Source organism: Carassius gibelio, chromosome A24 (assembly GCF_023724105.1).
Source record: "Carassius gibelio isolate Cgi1373 ecotype wild population from Czech Republic chromosome A24, carGib1.2-hapl.c, whole genome shotgun sequence".
NCBI lineage: Eukaryota > Metazoa > Chordata > Actinopteri > Cypriniformes > Cyprinidae > Carassius > Carassius gibelio.
Window position 1 is genome coordinate 10,341,634 of NC_068394.1, and position 20,662 is coordinate 10,362,295.

General features: G+C 37.2%; 1 protein-coding gene across 3 annotated transcripts in view; it reads left to right on the forward strand.

The window, feature by feature from the left end:
- LOC127946208 (brefeldin A-inhibited guanine nucleotide-exchange protein 1) overlaps positions 1 to 20,662 on the forward strand; it is a 54,309-nt gene that overhangs the window by 23,624 nt on the left and 10,023 nt on the right. For all 3 annotated transcript variants that reach the window (XM_052542612.1, XM_052542613.1, XM_052542614.1), the window contains 22 exons: positions 3,067 to 3,334; positions 4,495 to 4,611; positions 5,061 to 5,251; positions 6,222 to 6,355; positions 6,588 to 6,822; positions 7,169 to 7,268; positions 7,397 to 7,536; positions 8,845 to 8,953; positions 10,483 to 10,684; positions 11,414 to 11,525; positions 13,198 to 13,403; positions 13,497 to 13,581; positions 13,800 to 13,965; positions 14,678 to 14,829; positions 14,913 to 15,041; positions 15,485 to 15,643; positions 15,718 to 15,862; positions 16,847 to 16,934; positions 17,030 to 17,070; positions 18,635 to 18,804; positions 19,001 to 19,152; positions 20,349 to 20,521. In XM_052542612.1, coding sequence (XP_052398572.1) covers positions 3,067 to 3,334; positions 4,495 to 4,611; positions 5,061 to 5,251; positions 6,222 to 6,355; positions 6,588 to 6,822; positions 7,169 to 7,268; positions 7,397 to 7,536; positions 8,845 to 8,953; positions 10,483 to 10,684; positions 11,414 to 11,525; positions 13,198 to 13,403; positions 13,497 to 13,581; positions 13,800 to 13,965; positions 14,678 to 14,829; positions 14,913 to 15,041; positions 15,485 to 15,643; positions 15,718 to 15,862; positions 16,847 to 16,934; positions 17,030 to 17,070; positions 18,635 to 18,804; positions 19,001 to 19,152; positions 20,349 to 20,521 — 3,274 coding nt within the window. The remainder of the gene's footprint in view (positions 1 to 3,066; positions 3,335 to 4,494; positions 4,612 to 5,060; positions 5,252 to 6,221; positions 6,356 to 6,587; positions 6,823 to 7,168; positions 7,269 to 7,396; positions 7,537 to 8,844; positions 8,954 to 10,482; positions 10,685 to 11,413; positions 11,526 to 13,197; positions 13,404 to 13,496; positions 13,582 to 13,799; positions 13,966 to 14,677; positions 14,830 to 14,912; positions 15,042 to 15,484; positions 15,644 to 15,717; positions 15,863 to 16,846; positions 16,935 to 17,029; positions 17,071 to 18,634; positions 18,805 to 19,000; positions 19,153 to 20,348; positions 20,522 to 20,662) is intronic.

Genomic DNA, 20,662 nt, shown 5'->3' on the forward strand with positions numbered 1-20,662 from the left:
AAAATTGTAATTAATTATTTTTCAATTTAAAGCATCTTTTAAATTGATAGCTAGATTTATAGCTACTTTCATTTTCATGGTGAAACATCAAAATTTGTCGGGCCGCCACGGACACGCCCTTCGACGAAAACTCAAGATCTTCACAATTTAACATCGCAAAGGCGTTAAAATTACTCTGACCAACTTTGGTGTTGATCTAAAGAAATCTTAAGGAGGAGTTCATTAAAGTAAAACCCCTGAAAATGGCAAAAACTAAACATATTTTGCAGAGAAAATTCAAAATAACCGACTTCCTGTTGCCTTTAGGATTTTGCTCCGAGGTGCACACCGTTGAACCCACTTCTGAAACCAATACCAAACGTAAATTTTCACCAGTTCTGAGGTGTTTGCAATGAACCTTCCTCAAAGAAGGCTAGAAAAAGTATTTATTTTTCTGAATAAACAATAAACAATGTTTTGAGCCGAATTGTTGCACAATTATTTTAGTCGATGAACTTCAGATGAGAATAATTACATGATTAGTGTTTTTCAGGACACATTTTGCACTGAGCAATCGGATCAAGAATCTTTTTAGACCTTGTTTACAAGCGTATTTAGTGTTGTCATTTGGTTTCAGATCATCCGAGATGGATGTTGATACCAGGAGCAAATGCAATGTGTCTGTATCTTTGTGGTTTAGATAGCTGCATGTGAATGAGGACAGTAAGGTGCAGTTTAGATGTTTCCCAGTTGCTGCACTGTTCAAAAGGATGCCACTTTGAAAGTGGGGCTTGCGGTTTTGGCCCAAACTAAACACACCGTCACGCAGTTTTAGCAGTCTGGACTGAGTGTGACTCATTCTGACACCGCCAGACACATCATGCGTAACTAATCAGCTGTACAATATTGAAGATGTGTTTGTTTTGCCAACACAGATCAGGCTGCAGTATATTAGACCAACTAAATTCAGCTGAAAGCTCTAGAGAAGGGACATCTTTGTCCCTCATACTTTATTAATGAACCTGTTACTTTAAATGCAAGCAGCGATTACCAGGATTCAAGCACTTTAGGCAGTTAAGAACAAAAGGTAAATGACATTGTGTTAACATGTTAACATAAATAAATGATTAGAATAGCATTTTTAGTAAATTTAGTAAATTAAACCAATCTGACTTTCTGCAATGTTCTTTGTTTTCTTTCTTTGTACGGACAAATGTTATGAGTAGTTTTGATTTTTCTATCACTTTAAGCTGCTTTAGCCGAGTCTTTAGATCTGAGTAGAGGTCAAAACTACTACCATCTGACAAACTTTCAGCTCTTTAGGCCTTACGGTTTGGTCTGCAAGATCAGCTTTAGGGAAGAAGAAAAATCCATACAATTACAATAGGGTTTCAGCACATTGTGCTTGAACCCATAAATACATAGTATATTTTTATGTTAATTACAAATTATTTAAATAGAATTATGCAATCTATTAACAGACATTGTTTCATTGCTAAAACACAAAGTATTGATTGAATGTTTTTCATTTTGCTATTTACTATTGATTGACTATTTACTTAGGGTGCTTTAACACTAGCGATTTTGGTGCCCACCCGGGTTCGATTGATGTCAGAGTTAGTTTTTTTTTTTTGGATGATGTGAACACTGTCATCCGAAAACAGTGGTGTGCACTCGCGAACAGTACCCAAGTCCACTTAAAAAGGGTGGTCTGGGGTATGGTTCATGTGAACTGCGCCATGGTTTGTTGCTGCTGCGAACACAATCGTACTATATATCGCAGAAGTGAACTTCTATGAATGACGTATTATTTGATAAAAATGTGTGTTTGTGTGTGTTTCACTCACTTTCCTGATGCAAATAGAGAGCTGTATATCTCATTTCTGTTCACCTTCAGCATTCTTTAGAGCATTTGCATTACATTCGTAAGACAGACATGAGTGCCGTTATGTACCGAAGGCTGGTGTTGTACTTAATTTGTTTTGGTATTCATTTATTTATTTTATAAATTGCTATAATTTAAAATTCATTAAGTCACATTGTTAATAGCTAGTTATTTACATTGAATTATTGACTCTATTAACAGACCTAGTTTAATTTAATCAGTTTTATCAGCTGAGATATTGATTTAAAAAAAAAAATGTTTTCCCTATTTATTTTCTAGTTTCTATTTACTAGGTATCAGAAGCTGGTATTGTATCAAGGCTATTTATTTACTTATCTGCAGCCCCATTTTCATTTTATCAGTTGCTAAAGCCCAAGGTCTTTTGATTCACTATGGATACCAGGGTAGGAGCAGTTATTGTACCAAAGCCAAAATGTTGTTTTTGATCCAGTCTTATTGCTGTCTACACATGTTCACTTTGTATAAGCTACCAGCTCAGATTCAGTGGTCATACTTGGGCCATTTGGACCCTGTGTGTATTTTTTCTTTTATTTGTGTCTGAGACAAAATTTGCACATGATTAAGTAATTTTTTTTTAATCAGGATTTGCATAAAGTGGCATGCTCACCATCAATCTCACCAGATTGATTCCCTCTGCATTAATTTTAGGGCCATAGCGCCTATTTAATGAACATTCTACTTGATCCTTCTTTGAAACAAAAGGGATTTTTTTTTTTTTTACAGTGAAAATAATTTTTTTGTACACCATTTACTTTCATTGTGTATGCAATATCTTCTTTTGTGTTCCACTCAAGAAAGAATGTCCTACATGTTCAGTGAGTACATTTTTGAGTTAAGAGGCATACACTTATCCTGCTTTAAAACACCAGTGGGAGCATGTGTGTAGTCCAGATTGTCATTCAAGGTGCATGTAGTCAAACCACCATCTGTCTCTATGAACACAGATATTGTCTTCACACACAGTAAGATGCTATAAGATCCTGGTCTTGTGTTTCTTTTTGTAAAAAAAAAAAAAAAAGGGAACCGTCTGTAATCCTAAATGTAATCATTTACCTCCCATTCAGAGAAATGGACATCAGCTTGGCTTTGGCCTCTCGGCTTCCCCGGAGGAGACATGAGTGTATAAGCTCCCTCTGATACATGTTTAAAATGAGTTGACTTTGTGTGTATGTGTGTTTCAGCTGCAGGAAGCCAAGCAGATGGAAAGAGAGAGGCACAGACAGCATTCACCAGTCAGCCCGCAAGAACCAGAGTCTCCTGGACAGCAGCACATCAACACCCCTGGCAAAAGCCTGCCCACGGAGGCCAACGGTGGACCGGGACACCAGCGCAGCAAGGTCGAGCAGGGATCCCCACCATTCGAGAGTCCCGAACCAGAGAACGGCACCGACTTCTGCCCTGCGGAGAATGAGCAGACCGAGGCAGACCAGGCTACTGCTGCTGCCCAAAGTAAAAAGACGCGTGCAAACATGCAGATATTACTTTAAGACTTCTATGTTAATGTAAATGATTATGGTAATTTCTCTAAATGACTCTAGACACCAGTGAAATATTCTAGGAGAGTGCTTTTCATGATTGCCTAAGTTCACTTGGTTATAAATGTGACTGAAAATGTAGTATCAGATTTTCTTTTTGAAAAATACATTTGGGAAGTCTTACATAGATTTTAATTTTTTTTAAATCCTTTTTATTCATTCAAGTGATAGTTTTGTATTTATTTATTGATTCCGTTTTGTTCTTGCCATGAGCTTTGGTGCTGATATTGCATTAAAGTTCACCAGAAAATGATATTTCTGTCACCATTTATTCACTCTCATCCCAATCCTTGAAGACTTTGGTTAATCTTTGAAAAACAAATGAGAGATTTTAAAAATATGTTTCTCTATTTAAAAATCCAGGCAAGCAAAAGTTAGAAGATTCAACAAGGTCATAAAGGCATCATTAAACGAATCCATATGAATCAAGCAGTGTAATCTTATATAATTGCTTTAATTTAGTCTTGGATTGAATTTCCAGATTCAAATGAATTTGTTTTACAACAGCTTTGTGTTCTTTGGATCTTCTACATTTTGGATATTTGGACTTTCGGTGGAGGGACATTAACCTCTATGGTTTCATAACAGATCTTAATTTGTGATTTGACTTCTAACCAAGGTCTTATTGACACAGAGTTAGTAAATGTCTGAATTTACATTTTTTGGTGAACTCTCCCTTTAGGTTAGTAGTGTCAATTTCTATTTGGTTACCCTCAACTTCCCAACACTGCTAGACACAACCAAGCTCTGATTCCTAGTCATTATTAGTTAATTGTGTATTCCGGCTTGACATCAGAACAGATGAGACGTCTTCTAATGATGCCTCACTATTGGAAAGTTCTGTCAGTGTCTTACATAAGTTTAATAGCAGAGCTTTCCATCAGAATGTCACCAAGTTACAGGCAGTATTATGGAGTTCCCTCTTAATAGCACTTATTAAAGCTAAATTGGGAAACTGATAACGTGGATTTAATGTGAGTACAGAGCGTGCTTGGTGGGAAAATCCTCCTATCACACCAGAAATGACTGACTAGACCGAATTAGATGCTTAAATGTACTCGGCTGTCTTTTTAGGTGTGGCAGAGCATGGCACGGAAGCCACCGAGGAAGAAGAGATCCAGAACTATGAAGAGAAAGCACAGGAGATCGTACAGAGCATTCTGCAAGAAGTTATAAAAACGGTTGCTGGAGGCGAGTTATATTCATCTTTCTTTCACCCAATTTCACGTTTTTGAAAGAGGTGTTTACCAAGGCTGAATTTATTTGGTCATAAAATGTACTCTATTCCTGTGATGCAAAGCTGAATTTGTGGCAGCCATTAATCCAGTCTTCAGTGTCACATGATCCTTCAGAAATCATTAGTATACGTTGATTCAGTGCTTATAAAACAGTTCTACTGCTTAATAATTTTGTGGAATTGTATTTATTACTTATTACTTTTGTGAGGGGAAAGTTACTAATACATTCTGTAAAAATATTGATTTTGTGTACTACAGAAATCAGGCTTGTAATGATATGATTGTAATGACAGGTGAGAAAATGATTACAGAACTGTCCCAAATCAGGAAGCAAATCTTAATTTTGGTAGCGATAGACTTCAAACATCCCATTTGATTCGAAGTCTGCTTTTCTGTGTTCAGATATTAAGGAAAGCTGCGAGGGCGAAGCTGAGCCAGCTGAGGGCGTTCCAAACTCACTGGAAGAGGAGGCAGGGCTGGGCAGCGACAACGAAAATGTTCACGTCAACGGCATCCCTGGCACGCCAATCTCTGCGAGCTTCACTCCGTCCCTCCCCGACGACAGACTGTCGGTCTCCTCCACTGACACTCAGGTACCAGTGGCCAAAAAGTCAAATGGCTTCTTGTTTACATCCGCAATTGGTTTGACCCACCTGGACTGACTTCATTGATTTAACAGTTGAATTCTTCGAAATAAAATTTTAGGGTTGGTTTGCGATGCCGCAAACCATGATGCGCTCATTTCTATCAAGTGTTTTTGTGTTTTGCTATAATAACAAACTGCTCCTTGTGAAATGTAAAAAGCTGTTCTCTCTCAGGTTTTAGAACGAGCAGCTAGAAGTAATAAAAGCATATAGACCTTTGGGAATAAGAGTCACATTATTATTTATTTTTTTCCTCAGCTCCGATAGTAAACTGTATCTGGCCTTTATTCAAACAAAATTATGTATCATCTCTTTAGCACAGCATGGGAAGAAAAGACTTAGGAACTTTAACACATTCACTATATAGATATTTCCTAGTATTGTCACAATCTTGTTATTGCCTTTCCTTGAACACAATATTATCATATTAGCAAAATCCAATATCGATCGACCTCTAATTAACTTGTATTGATATTTCAGCGCATAGTTTCAGTAATTCCGTTTATATTTAATACAACACAATTCTTAAATTTTTCAAACTTGCAGTTACCGTGTTTTGCAGCTGTTTGATTTTTTTTTTTTTTTTTTAAGAATCTGAGATTCATGATTTGTTTAGAGATTGTAAGGGTTTATTCTGTATGAACATACAGTATTATTTTTATACAAAAGTCTTATTGGATTTTAAAAACAGGAATCCTGTTAATAAAAGAATTACTGTATTTTTTTTATTTATTTTTTTTTCGTGTTTTTAAGTGTTATTTTTGGGGCCATTGTATATGCTCAATGGACCATAACACCAATTTTATGGCCTGTTGCTTTTTCGTGGTTGGTGCATGTTACGTGCTATAGATGATGATTGATTTTCCTGCCAGGTAAATTTGATTGCTGTAAGATTCTAACGTGAGCAATTCTCTCACAGGAATCGGTAGCTACCACTGGTTCAGCACCAGGTGCAAAGTTTTCCCATATTCTCCAGAAGGATGCATTCTTGGTTTTCCGTTCACTCTGCAAGCTCTCCATGAAGCCCCTTTCAGACGGTCCCCCTGATCCGAAGTAAGCTGGTCTTTCTAAATAAAACATCTGACTGTATACAAAAGCAATTGGTTATTTGTTGTACCAAATGAGTTCGATCCAATTGAGTTCGATATGGTTATATCTTCATCTGAGATCTGTGGTTTTCAGTCCGTATTGCACAGAGTCTCTTGAACAATAATCAAACCTTTTGGAGTATGTTATAATGAATGGGGAGTGAATATTGTTTTATTCACTTAATATCTTCCTCCAGGTCCCATGAGCTGCGGTCCAAGGTCCTCTCGCTGCAGCTCCTCCTGTCCATCCTTCAGAACGCTGGGCCCATCTTCAAAACCAACGAGATGTTCATCAACGCCATCAAGCAGTACCTGTGTGTAGCGCTGTCTAAAAACGGCGTCTCCTCCGTCCCCGAGGTGTTCGAGTTGTCGCTGTCCATCTTCCTCACCCTCCTGTCCAACTTCAAGACACATCTCAAGATGCAAATCGAGGTGCCTGAACTCGGTCTACCCCCCTCCCGAATCAGAATGTGTTGGCGTCAGTCTGTGGAGCGTCTAGCTGACAGTGTGGATTTATCTAAACTGTGGTTTAGGATGAAAGCTTGTAATTCTGCCTCAGTCTGTCTGTTTGTGTGTGTGTGTGTGTGTGTGTGCGCCTCATTCCAGACGAGTGTGTTAGGATTTATTGAGCACAGTCTTGTGTAGTAATATTTCTCATATATCGATCAAGTTACACATCTTAACAACAGCATATATTGTTGAAACGTAATTATTGTTCTCTTACTGACTTGTTTATGAATTTATGAGGTGAAAAACTCGACTATATTTCTCTCCTCAGGTGTTTTTCAAAGAGATTTTTCTTTATATTCTGGAAACGTCCACAAGCTCGTATGACCACAAGTGGATGGTCATTCAAACGCTTACTAGAATATGTGCTGGTATGACTTTCCTTTTTCATCTCACTTTTATATATATATATATATATATATATATATATATATATATATATATATATATATATATATATATATATATATATAATTCTATGATTTTTCTACTTTCACAGATGCCCAGAGTGTGGTAGATATTTATGTTAACTATGATTGTGACCTGAATGCTGCTAATATTTTCGAGAGGCTGGTGAATGACCTCTCAAAGATCGCACAAGGACGAGGAGGCCATGAACTGGGTACAACCCCATTTCAGGTAAACACACTGTCCTTAAATGGATTTGTTCAATTTGAGATTGTCATCACTTGCGCTTATCCCCAGTTTGTTAATAAGCACACACAAACACACACACACACAAAAAAAAAAAACATTTAAAGTGCTCTTAACATTACAAAAATAATATTTTATGCAGTGGCGCTCAAACAAGGACACATTAAATTGGTCAAACGCGTAAAGACATTTATAATGGTGAAAGATTTTTGTTTCTAATAAAATATATTAAAATACAAAATGGTTATTTTAAACAGATTGTCATAATAATGCTCTACATGTTACCCTTTTTTACAGTATTTTGATTGATTAAACTTCTTTCAAAAACATTTAAAATCTTTTCCCACCTTAAAACGTTTTAAATGACCTGTTTATCTATGTACAGTGCTGGATAGATGACTTATGTATTGTAGTCCATTAATGATTATAAATTTCATAATGAAAATGGCAGTTAGTAATGTAATCTGTTGGATAACAGGTATAACGTAATGTATTCAGAGTATTTTTTGATGATTTAATTGATCAGCATCATTAAGTGCATTAAACATTACATTACACCACAGTTTCCCAAACTGGGGTTATCGGATGAACTTCAGGGATTTTGTGAGTTGATAAAAAGCTAATTAATCATAAAGCTTAACTAAATCATGAAAATGTCAAATGAAACTAATTGTGTGGATTTCCATTTTCTGTGTAATTGTAGTAACCGGACTAGTGGCTGGTGTATGTTGTGCTATAAAACTGGAAGACGTTTCTAATGTATATAATTAGTTGGATTTATTTAGTAAGGAGATTTATTAAGAATTGGGACAAATCAATAATTTAATGATAATGTTTGAATTTTTTTTTTATCATATTATCCAATAATTCTTTTTTTTTTTTTTTATACAAGTAATCTAATTATGAGAACTTTAAAATGTGATAATTTAATTAAAAGTATTTTATTTTTGGAATCTGATGATTTATTCCAGATTACATGTAACCAGTTACTTCCCAGCACCGTCTATATATATTTGCTAATGTAAATAGAAATATTTGCAAATGCAAATGTTTAGAAATATTCAGAAGTCTATTTGTCGCTGTTTTTCGGCCACAGGAATCTCCTATGAGCTACTTTCATGAATCTATTTTTTTTTTTTTTTTTTTTTTTATTTATTTATTTATTTATTTATTTTTTTTTTTAATGAAAGTTTTCTTACAAAAGAAAACAATTCATGTTCATTTGGAACAGGTAAATCATAAAATCTGTTTTTTTAAACCATGTTAATGATGCCGGCTCATGTTGTCCCTCAGGAGCTGACTCTAAGGAAGAAAGGACTGGAGTGTCTGGTGTCCATTCTCAAGTGTATGGTGGAGTGGAGCAAAGACCAATATGTCAACCCCAATTCCCAGACAAGTCTCGGTAAGGCAAACTTTCTCAGCCAGTAAAATACCTGCAGAGCCTTCTTTAGCCTCTCTATATCTTGATATGCTTTGGATCCAAGCAGTTGCATTAGATATTCCAGGTAACCGCCCTGGCATTTCTAAATGAGTCTCTTCTGAGTGCATTTATGCTGCTTTCCAGAGACTTCTGACTTGTGCAGATCCAAATGAATAAACAGTTGCTTTTAGCACACTAGGAGTCCTGTTCCTCAAAGACAGGCATGAAATGCTATTCGCCGTAATGGCTACGCAGGCCTTTCATCTTAATCAAACAACCCTGAGGCTGTTATGCATCACCCTGACATCAGGGAGGCAGTCTGCGGACTCCCTAAACATTGAAAAAGCGAGCTTCTCGTATGAGCTTGGAATATGCGCCAGGTTAAAGGCCCTGCCTCTTCAGAGGGGACGGGATTTAGGTTTAATAAAGTTTGGCTATATTGGGTTGGAGGACGAAGAGGCTCTGACTTGACCCAAAGGAAAATTTCCAAACCCACCTCAAACTTTCAGTTATAAGCCAATCATAAACCAGAAATTCTTTCTTGTCGAACACTTGGAAGCACACAGCTACAGGCTAACAAACACGCAAAAAGTCCCCTAACGACCACCTAAAATATAACAAGATTATTTCTTTAATGACAGTGGTTACCATGGATTTAATGTAGCTATGTTTACAACGGCAAATCAAGAAATGGCTGTAACCTTTCATCTAGACTAAATAGCTACTCTTATGTCCTAATGCTGTTATGGCCTAACTCTCCAGGTGCATTATCTTTGTTTTGGATCACTAATCAAGGCTTTCAGGTTCTTGAATTCTCATCGTGCTAGCCAATCGATCTTTGTTCTTTTCTCTTAACGGACGCACATCAAAAGGGAGAGCAGGTAATGGCAGTTTGTAGTGACATTAGAATTGATTGCATTAGCATGTGTTGCGTAAACTAGATAGTGGTTTCTTAATAGTCCTTTGTATTGTGGCCGTATTAGCTTTTGTTTATCAAACAGATAAATGTATACCAACGGGTACGTTTTTCCCAGCTCCTCCTGGCTTCTTTGATCTTTCAGAGAGAGACCTGACAGCTCCTGTTACAGCTAAAGCTACCCGCTAAATCTTTTACAGTGTTTCCAGTGTGTAATAAGATCCTGTGACTTGCAACCATGGCTTCCACATACCCAAGCCGCCTGTTTTTCTTGCTCGTACCAACTTCAGATCGGTTACGTTGTGTATTCAGGTCATGCTGTGCTTTCTTCAGTCCCCATTGTGCGGTTTTGGTGATATGAGTCAGCCGAGGCCAAAGACATTATTAGAGAAGTGTTATGTTGGGAAAGTCATATAGGGAGCTGAGACAGAGAAAAGACTCGATACACCAACATTTCATACAACCAGGAGCCCAATGAATCATGCCGTCTGTAACCCATAGGGTTTAGGGCCTCATGGTGTTTTACAAACTGGGCTCGCCTTTCTGCTTTCTATGAAATTGCATGTGAATTTCATCCCATTCTCTCTCAATTCAGGTCAAGAAAAGCATTTAGAACAGGAGACAAATGAGTCGAAGCATCCGGAAACGATTAACCGTTACGGCAGCATAAACTCTTTGGACTCCACTGCCTCCTCGGGCATCGGGAGCTACAGCACGCAGATGTCCGGGACAGACAACCCTGAGCAGTTTGAGGTCCTCAAACAACAGAAGGAGATCATAGAGCAAGGGATTGACTTGTAAGCCATTACATTGTAATCAAAAGCATTAAAGCAGTCTGTGCATGGTTTGACAAAATCACTATCAATAGACATTTGTATGGAAAGTTCTGTAGTTAAAATTTTTAGGGTTGTCCAGTCTTGGTCCTGGAGGGTCACTGTCCTGCAGAGCTTAGTTCCAACTCCAAATAGAACAAACACAAAATGAAGATCTTCAGACCTACTAGAAACTTCCAGACAAGTGTGTCGGGGCAAGTTGAAGCCAAATTCTGCAGCATGTTTACCCTCCGGGAACAGGTTTGGACGATGACATGTCTAGGATGTGAGGTATGCAAGCTCTGTGGCGTTTTAAGAAACAGCTGGAATTGTAAAAAATAATTGCTTGTGAACATGTTTCATATAAACACTCCCCACATCTATCAAGGTTTGTGCTGTTTCTGGCTATGTGTAGCACCTAGCACTCTGCATTACCTTCTGAGGAAACCATTTAAATCTGAATATACCATTATGTTTTATAAATCTTTCACAATGTATTTCGATGTTTGAGTCATGGCAGCAAAAATAGCCCATTTAACAGTGAGAGGGAGGGGACAAATCTATATTATACCTCTTTTTGGTACAAACATCATTACTAACATCATAACCTCAGGGGAAAAATTTATCATATGAATGCTTTATACTTAAAAAAAAAAAATGCTGAATCAAAATATGTGGCTCATATGTTGATGTTCTATTTACCATTCTGCACAGGTTCAACAAAAAACCAAAGAGGGGCATTCAGTACCTGCAGGAGCAAGGCATGCTGGGAACCACGCCTGAAGATATCGCCCAGTTCTTACATCAAGAGGAGAGGCTTGACTCTGTAAGACACAACTATTGTTTGCCTACAATATATTTTCTATGTTTCTTCCATGTATTGTGGCCTAGGGTCAAATAGATTTGAACAATATAGCAGTGTACTATAATAAAACTCAAGCAGTAGAGCTTTTCTGAAACATTTCTGACAAGCAAAACTAAAATATCAAGACGCTCCAGCCAGTCCCTCCAGAAAAACGCGATTATGCGATCGCGTGATTTAACGCATAATCAGCCAAGGGCCGCATATTTATGCGGAGGTCGCATTTTTTTAAATACGCCGCACTTTCGCCGCATAAAATCCCGATTTCAGGAAGCAAAATATGCTGAGGTCGCATGATTTCATAATCATAATAATTTTCGTTGCAAAAAAGTCACATATATCTTAGCAGAAAGTTGAAAAATGTTGCGTTTACTTCACACAAGTAAATCGCCATTATTTCCCAATGGGAACCTTATGAAGTGACGTAATTGCGCGACGTGAACATCATTTGTGAAGCCCGCGGTGAAACCAGGGTGAAGGACGCAAATCATTCTCATCTGCCAACAAAAATAAGCGCAAAAGACCGCGCGAAGCAGTTACCCGGTGTGTTACATGACAGTGGGGGCAAATTATTTTGAGAGAGGGATGAGGATGAGTATGGCGAATGATAGGCCAGTGTTAAAGGCTACGCAGTTAGCTTTCATTTTCACAGTGGACTGTTGTAGTTTCATTCAGAAGTTGATGCACCTCTACAGTTGTAAGATTGTACTTTTTTGTTACAGAATAGTACCAAAACCTTACAGTTATAAGTATATTAGTAGTATGTAAAATAATTTACGTTGCAATAAGAGATTGCACTTTGCAATTCCTGTAAAACAGCATTTGTATATTTGTGTGTATATTTTATTTGTATTCATTTTTACAGAAGTAGTTGAATATTCCTTTTGTAAAGCTAGATAACTTGTTTGACTCAATGTTTTGTAAGTTTGAGCCATGTGTTAATTAAGGTCTGAAATAAAACAGAATGAGAACTTAAATATTCTGTGATTTAGTATGCTTGCTTATCATAGGAAGTCATAAGAAATGACTCATTACAGTAAGGTAGTAGCCTAGTGATAACAGGGTGTTGGGCGGGGGGGGGGGGGGGGGGGGGGGGGTCACCTTTTTTTCTCTTTTTCATCAAACCGCCGTTTTTGCAAGTTCCCGCAATTTCATCGCATAAGATTGCAAAAATATCCCGCATATTCCATCGCATTTTTTAAGAAAACCTGCCGCATAATCAAGGATTTTTGCCCGCAACAATCACAAAAAAAATCCGCGTTTTTCTGGAGGAACTGTCCAGCAAAGTGTTGCCAGACTTCCACTTAAAGATGATTTGATCCTTCAGTGTGATGAATCGGCAACTCATCTGCTCATTCGTCTGGCCTCAAAAGACTCCTTATATCTGCCCTAAAATTAGGGCACTTCAGTAGAGCAGCCCTCAGCATTCTGAATGACTTGAGATGTGCATGGAATACTTTAATAAGCATTGCTTTTCAATGATGCACAGCACACTGTATAAATGCTCAAGGATTTCTCCAATCTGTAGCATTGAGCGTGTGTTTGTGAGTTATGAAACTTGTTTTTCCGGGTATATATTTTTCTACCTACACAACCGATATCAGGCTCATTGGCTCTTCTGTTTCAACCCTGACAGAGCCAGGTAGGAGAGTTTCTCGGAGACAACGATCGCATCAATAAAGAGGTTATGTATGCCTACGTCGACCAAATGGACTTCCAGGGGAAAGACTTTGTGCCGGCGCTGCGCGTGTTCCTTGAGGGCTTCCGTCTCCCCGGAGAGGCTCAGAAAATCGATCGACTGATGGAGAAATTTGCTGCTAGATATTTAGAATGCAACCAAGGGTGAGCATGGGTTGTTGCAACCGATTAACCTACATCGCTAACTGTGCCGCAAACACTGAACTCAGTCGTTGTCTCTTATATCTCTGTCCTTAGGCAAACACTGTTCGCCAGCGCTGACACTGCGTATGTTCTTGCCTATTCAATCATCATGTTGACTACAGATCTACACAGTCCGCAGGTTAGTTCACCAAGTGCTGATTGTTCACTGAAATCTACAGCGAATGCAGATTGCATTTTCTTTTTATTCCCCCGTCTATGAATGTTAATGTGAACGTCGGAGCTGTTTGGTATATGTGAGTGGAATAGCTAAATCTAGGGTGATGGATGTTGGGGAAAGGCAACCGAAAACAAGAGGAAGAACACTACTGATCCGTTGTTTCTTTTATCTTGGCGCAGGTGAAGAATAAAATGACGAAAGAGCAATACATCAAGATGAACCGAGGTATCAATGACAGTAAAGATTTACCGGAGGAGTATCTCTCAGCCATTTATGATGAAATCGCAGGGAAAAAAATATCAATGAAGGAGACAAAGGAGTTAACTCTCAAGTCAAATAAGCAAAGTGAGTATTTGACGAACTGAAAAATAGACTCTCTTTGAATTTTTTAGGGGTTCTTATTCTTTCTTTTCTTTTTTTTGTCTTTTTTTTTTGCAAATTGGGGTCAAATCATATTAGTTTTTCAATTAGGAATGAAAAAGACAATTTAAGTATAAGTCATTTTATTTTGTTGTATTTTACAATTGAATGAGGTGGTTGACTGAACCAAGTAGTCAGTATTTTGTAATCGTTATTAAATTAGTATTCATTTTAGTAATTTAATGATTTTAGTTATTAACAATGATGATCTAATTGTTTTTTTTTTTTTTATACAAATAAAATGTATATCACAATAATAATTTAAAATGTCAACAAAAAAAATTATATATTATATACACATAATAATAAATTAAAATTTTATGCATTTAGCAGACGCTTTTATCCAAAGCGACTTGAAATGCATTTAGGATAAAAATTGTTTACCTAACATGTGTTCCCTGGGAATCGAACCCACAACCTTTTCCGCTGCTAACTACCACTGAGCCACAGGAACAATATAATATGTAATAACATAATATATATAATAATATATTAAAACATTAAATATTATTATTATTTTTATTAAAAGCCAAGCTGTTGGAATTCCAAGAGGACAAATGAACATGTCTGTTCTGTGATATTTTGAGGTTTGTTTTGTGGTGACTGACGGCATTTTTTGCTGCTATCTCTTGATCAGGTGTGGCCAGTGAGAAGCAGAGGAGGCTTCTATATAATGTTGAGATGGAGCAGATGGCAAAGACAGCCAAGGCTCTGATGGAGGCCGTGAGCCACGTTCAGGCCCCCTTTACCAGTGCCACCCACCTCGAACACGTCAGACCAATGTTTAAGGTATTCCCCGCATGTGCTTACACATACACATACTTTCTATTTGGATGCAAATACTACTCCCATATTATCCTGATCTCTTATAGCTGGCCTGGACACCCTTCCTGGCTGCGTTCAGTGTGGGTCTGCAGGACTGTGATGACACCGAGGTGGCCTCTCTGTGCCTGGAAGGAATCCGCTGTGCTATCAGGATAACGTGCATCTTTAGCATTCAGGTAATTTCACACCTTGCATTAACCATGAAGAGGTCCTTTACTGAAGCCGAGAAAGGCCTGGCATTTGTTTGCATTACGATTCAGTCTCTGTCTAAATAAACACTTCTGTCATCCCTGGCAGCAATGATCGATTGTTTAAAGAAGTACTTCACCCAGGAATGAAACTTCACATCATTTACTCACCGTCATGTTATTCCAAACCCCTATGCCTTTCTTAAATGGAACACAAAAGTTGATATTTATAAAAATGCGAATGTTGCTATTTTCCATACAGTTAAAATAAATTGGGATCAGAGCTGTAAAGCTTTAAAAAGGACAATTATATTTCATAAAAGTGGGACTCGTATGCTCTATATTCCAAGTCATACGACATAAGTCAAACGGACCAAGAGTTCAGTCAGAAATTGGGTTCAGAATTGTATTTCTGTGTTGGTTTGTTCCAGTTGGAGCGAGACGCATACGTCCAGGCTCTGGCCCGCTTCACGCTGCTGACGGCCAGCTCGGGTATCACCGAGATGAAGCAGAAGAACATCGACACCATCAAGACCCTCATCACAGTGGCTCACACGGATGGAAATTATTTAGGAAACTCCTGGCATGAGGTGAGCAATGCAGTGCTGTGTGACTGGCAGACAGATTGTGTGAGGTATTATTATTCTGTCTGTGTGTGCTGCAGATCCTGAAGTGCATAAGTCAGCTGGAGCTGGCCCAGCTCATCGGGACGGGGGTAAAGGCTCGGTACATATCAGGAACCGTACGGGGGAAGGAAGGCTTCATCACCAGCACCAAGGAACAGACGTCTGACGAGTACCTGGGCTTGGGTCAGTCAGTCACACTTCACATGGGTATCAATGAAATGAACAAAAATATTTGATGACAAAGGAATTTGTTAATAAAACGGCAGAGACAATAAAAGCACAGCATGCATAATTTATTTCTGGAATTCGGGTTTAATATATTTTTAAAATTAATTCATAGCTAAGTTTTTAGAAATGTATTCTTAAATTTGTTATTTTACAGTAAAACTGTTTGTTGACAGGATTTTTTTATTCATCAGCAAGCAAACACAGATTAGATGAAAAGGATGCTAAATGTTAAACGATTTTAAGGTTATATTCATGTTAATAAATCCTTTATATCTTTAATAAATGGGTAACACTTCAGAATAATGGTCCATTAGTTAATGTTAGTTAATTTATTAATTAACATGAACAAACAATGAACAATACATTTATAACTGTATTTATTCATCTTTGTTAACGTTAATTAAAATACAGTTATTCATTGTTAGTTCATGTTAATTCACAGTGCATTAACTAATGTTAACAAGCACAACTTTTGATTTGAATAATGCATTAGTAAATGTTGAAATTAACATAAACCAAGATTAATAAATGCTGTAGAAAGATTGTCCTTGCTTAGATCATGTTAACTAAAGTAGTTAACTAACATTAACTAATGGACCATTATTCTAAAGTGTTACCAATAAATGTTTAAATTAAAAGCTAAGTATCATACATTTATCAGGTAATGTTTGGCTCATTAAAAAAAATATATATATATATATTCTCCAACGTTTCAATCAGAGTAAAAATAGAGGACATTTTTGTCAAAAGACTTCAAGTTCACCACAAGCACCATCAGAATTGCAGCTTTTCCATTTGCCATTGCATCATCAAAAAACATTTTAACTCCAGCTAAATTATGATTAAGATTGCTTTATGATAATCCAGTGTGATTATCCAGCAGCACTGTGTGAAATGAAGTTTGTGTTTGAATAAACGATGTGATTTTTCTCGCTGTAGGAGGGAACGTTGATCGCAAACAGATCGCAAGCATTCAGGAGTCTATCGGAGAGACCAGCTCACAAAGTGTGGTAGTTGCTGTAGACCGGTATGATGGTTATCATTAATTCTAACGAACCTCATAATGTTACAAACACTAATATGTCACTGGACGATTACAAACACTCATATTCTTCTCCGCAGGATATTCACAGGCTCTATCAGACTTGATGGAAATGCCATCGGTGAGTACAAGATTACATGTGTACACTAAAGTATTTTCAGACATGTGTATTTTTCAACTTACACAACCGTTAATAATTTTGAGGTTGATTTTTTTTGTTTGTTTTGAAATAGTCTTTTTGATCAGTAATATTAATGCAACAGTAATATTGTGAAATATTATTATCATTTAAAGTAACTGTTTTCCATTTGAATACATTTTGAGATGCAGTTGATTCCTGTGATGGCAAAGCTGAATTTTTTTGTGTTAAGTGTCACATGATCCTCTTGAAGTCATTCTAATGTGCTATATTTGGTGCTCAAAAATCAAATCTTTTGTAACATTATAAATGTTTTTGCTATCACTTTTAATCAGTTTATTTGTCCTTGCAGAATTAACATTCATATTTACATTTAATCATTACGCAGAAGCTTTTATCCAAAGCGACTTAAAAAAGAAGCATTAAATAACAATAAACAATACTTCTAAAGCATTTATTAATCTTAGTTCATGTTTAATTCCAGCATTTGCTAATGCATTTTTAAACTCGAAAGTTGTGCATGTTAACATTAAAGGTGCAATAGCTGATTGTCTTCAGAAACATTTTTTGTTATACTGGTTAAAGTCTCCTCGCATCCTGATAGCAATCAGTAAGTTAAGTGGTTTAAATTTATTTATGTGTATTTTCTGTGGAAGGAGTAGGACCAAGCGTTTTAAATAGCTTTCCTACCTGCTTGTCAACGTATGTATCTGCATGTCTCTCTGCGCACCCTGTTCGCACAGACAGATTACGTTATTAGCGCATTCACGCACACTGTGAAGACAGAGCTAGAATGGCAGACAAACATCAACAACCCGGCCTTCCTTCCTGGTATTGTAGTACTTTTGAAGTTTTTCTCACTGGTTAATGACACATGATGTAGCCCAGCGGTTCCCGATTCCACTGCTCACGCACATATTTTGCTTAGTTAACGCACCAGATTCAGATGACCGACTAGAGCTACGTGAATGAACTGTTTGCCAATCGATATGATCCCTACACATTGTTCAGTGTTTACTTCACTTCGGAACATGGACTGGAATTGGGCACCGCTGATGTAGCCTATTGTAGTCATGTTGTCTCTGGTATTCTGGTCTGTGAGCATAAATGCGTTCAGGGGGTGTGGCTTTGGACGGCGATCGCAGGTAGAGTGGGACGTTCGCTTTCAGTGCTATCAGGCTAATGTTAGCATTTTCCAAGATCTCCTGTTGCACCTTTAATAAACTGTGAATTAACATGAACGACTGTATTTTCATTAACAAACGATAATAGAAATGAAATGATACTGTGACAAATGTATCGCTCATTGTTCATTTGTGTTATTTAATACATTAACATTAACTAATGGAACCTTACTGTAAAGTGTTACCAATAAATGTATCAATTGTTAATTGGATTTTAATTGATTTCTTACAAAAACAACTTACTTGACCCCCCTTTAACGGTGGCGTATATCAGTACATGTTTCTGGGATTTGAACCCATGACCTGCTCTGTCATATCAGGGAAGATGGTGACTTCTTGTTGACAGATGTTGTGTCTTGCAGTGGATTTTGTACGATGGCTGTGTGCTGTCTCGATGGATGAACTGGGCTCCCCTACACATCCTCGAATGTTCAGTCTGCAGAAGATTGTGGAGATATCGTACTACAACATGGGTCGTATCAGGCTGCAGTGGTCCAGGATATGGGAGGTTATAGGGGATCATTTCAATAAGGTGAGTTCAAAGGAAGGAAATCGCTCCATGAAGAGTGTGTGTCACGGTGGCTTTGTGTAATATCAGAGAAATCTAATGATGCTTTTAAATGTCACTCTGCCTGCAGGAGGGCATATCTAATAGATTAAAGAAGCCGAAAATGAAACTGCGCTCTTGATACTTTAACGTTTCTCTTTCGCTTTCTGTTTGGGCCCAGGTCGGCTGTAATCCTAACGAGGATGTTGCTATTTTCGCCGTGGATTCTCTGAGGCAGCTGTCCATGAAATTTTTGGAGAAGGGCGAGTTGGCCAATTTCAGATTCCAGAAGGATTTCCTCAGGCCGTTTGAGCACATAATGAAAAAGAACAGGTGAGCGTTGCAATTTACACTGTGATAAAAGTGAAATTGCACTGAAAAACGCAGGCCAGACCTACAAAAGTTTTGAATAACCAAACAAACTGTAATAAACGGCATGGTTTGAAGAACAAATCTGGAAGTATTGCCTTAAAATGGGTTAGAGACGCAAGGCTTATGCTGAACGTTGTTGTGGATGAACTGCTTGTAATGTCATCTTCTGAAGGGCTTTGCTCTGCATTCAGGAGACTCGAGTGTCTGCCTCCAAATATTTTTAAATTACAGCTACATTACATAGTTCTTCATTACTTTCTCTAACCTTAATGGTGGACTGATCAATAAAGAATAACTAAAAGTCAAAATAACTTCATTTTTTTAAATCAAGTGACTGTGTGTGTGTGTGTGTGTGTGTGTGTGTGTGTGTGTGTGTGTGTGTGTGTGTGTGTGTGTGTGTATGTATATATATATATATATATATATATATATATATATATATATATATATATATATATATATATATATATATATATATATAATCATTTTAATCAATTAATTTTACATTTTGATCTAATTTACAATTTAGATTTATTTGTTTTAGTAATATTTTAGTCCTTGAGCTTATTTTATTCTTAATTTTGCTTTATTAGCTAAATTAACAAAAACATTTTTAGTTTCATATAGTTTTAGGCAACAATAACAACACTTTATTTTAATGAATTAATTTAATGGTTCATCTTGTTGAAATTGAAAAAAAAATTGTAGCAAACTATATATTGAAATGTTTTCAAATTCAGTTGAGAAACTTTTTTTCATTTATTTTATTAGTTCTAAATGTAATACTTCCATCTTCATTGAATTCCTCTTTCCTCGTTGCCAAAGTAGAGCAACTAACTGTGTTTTTCCAAAAGTTAACTAACTCAGCTACAGCCGGACTATTTTAAATCAGAAGCAGCCTGGCAATCTTCCCTTTCTAAGTAGCTTCTTCATCAGTGGAAGGAAGCGGAGAAGAGAAAGTTATATTAGCTCATATGGACCCTGCAGTACTCATTAGGCTTAGTGAGTGAACACAGTGTCAGAAGCCATCATGACTAAACTCCATGACTGATGGAGAAAAATGAACTTGTCTACATGTGTTTGCCCCAGCAGAATGAGATGAAGTGTGTGTGTGTGTGTTTTCCTGCTTCATTTACATGCTGCTTCTCCATCTACAGATCTCCTACCATTAGGGACATGGTGGTCCGCTGTATAGCCCAGATGGTCAACTCTCAGGCTGGGAATATTAGATCAGGATGGAAGAACATTTTCTCTGTGTTTCATCTCGCTGCGTCTGATCAGGATGAGAGTATAGTAGAGCTGGCCTTCCAGACGACTGGACACATCGTCAGTAAGTGCATGAGATCAAGGATTCTATGATTTAGGAAACAAAATATGCAAGATAAAACCTCTAATTTAGGAATAAATAATGAAGAGCTGTTGTTAATACAGTAGAGTTTAAAATTCCACTTTTGTTTTTGAATTAAACCTG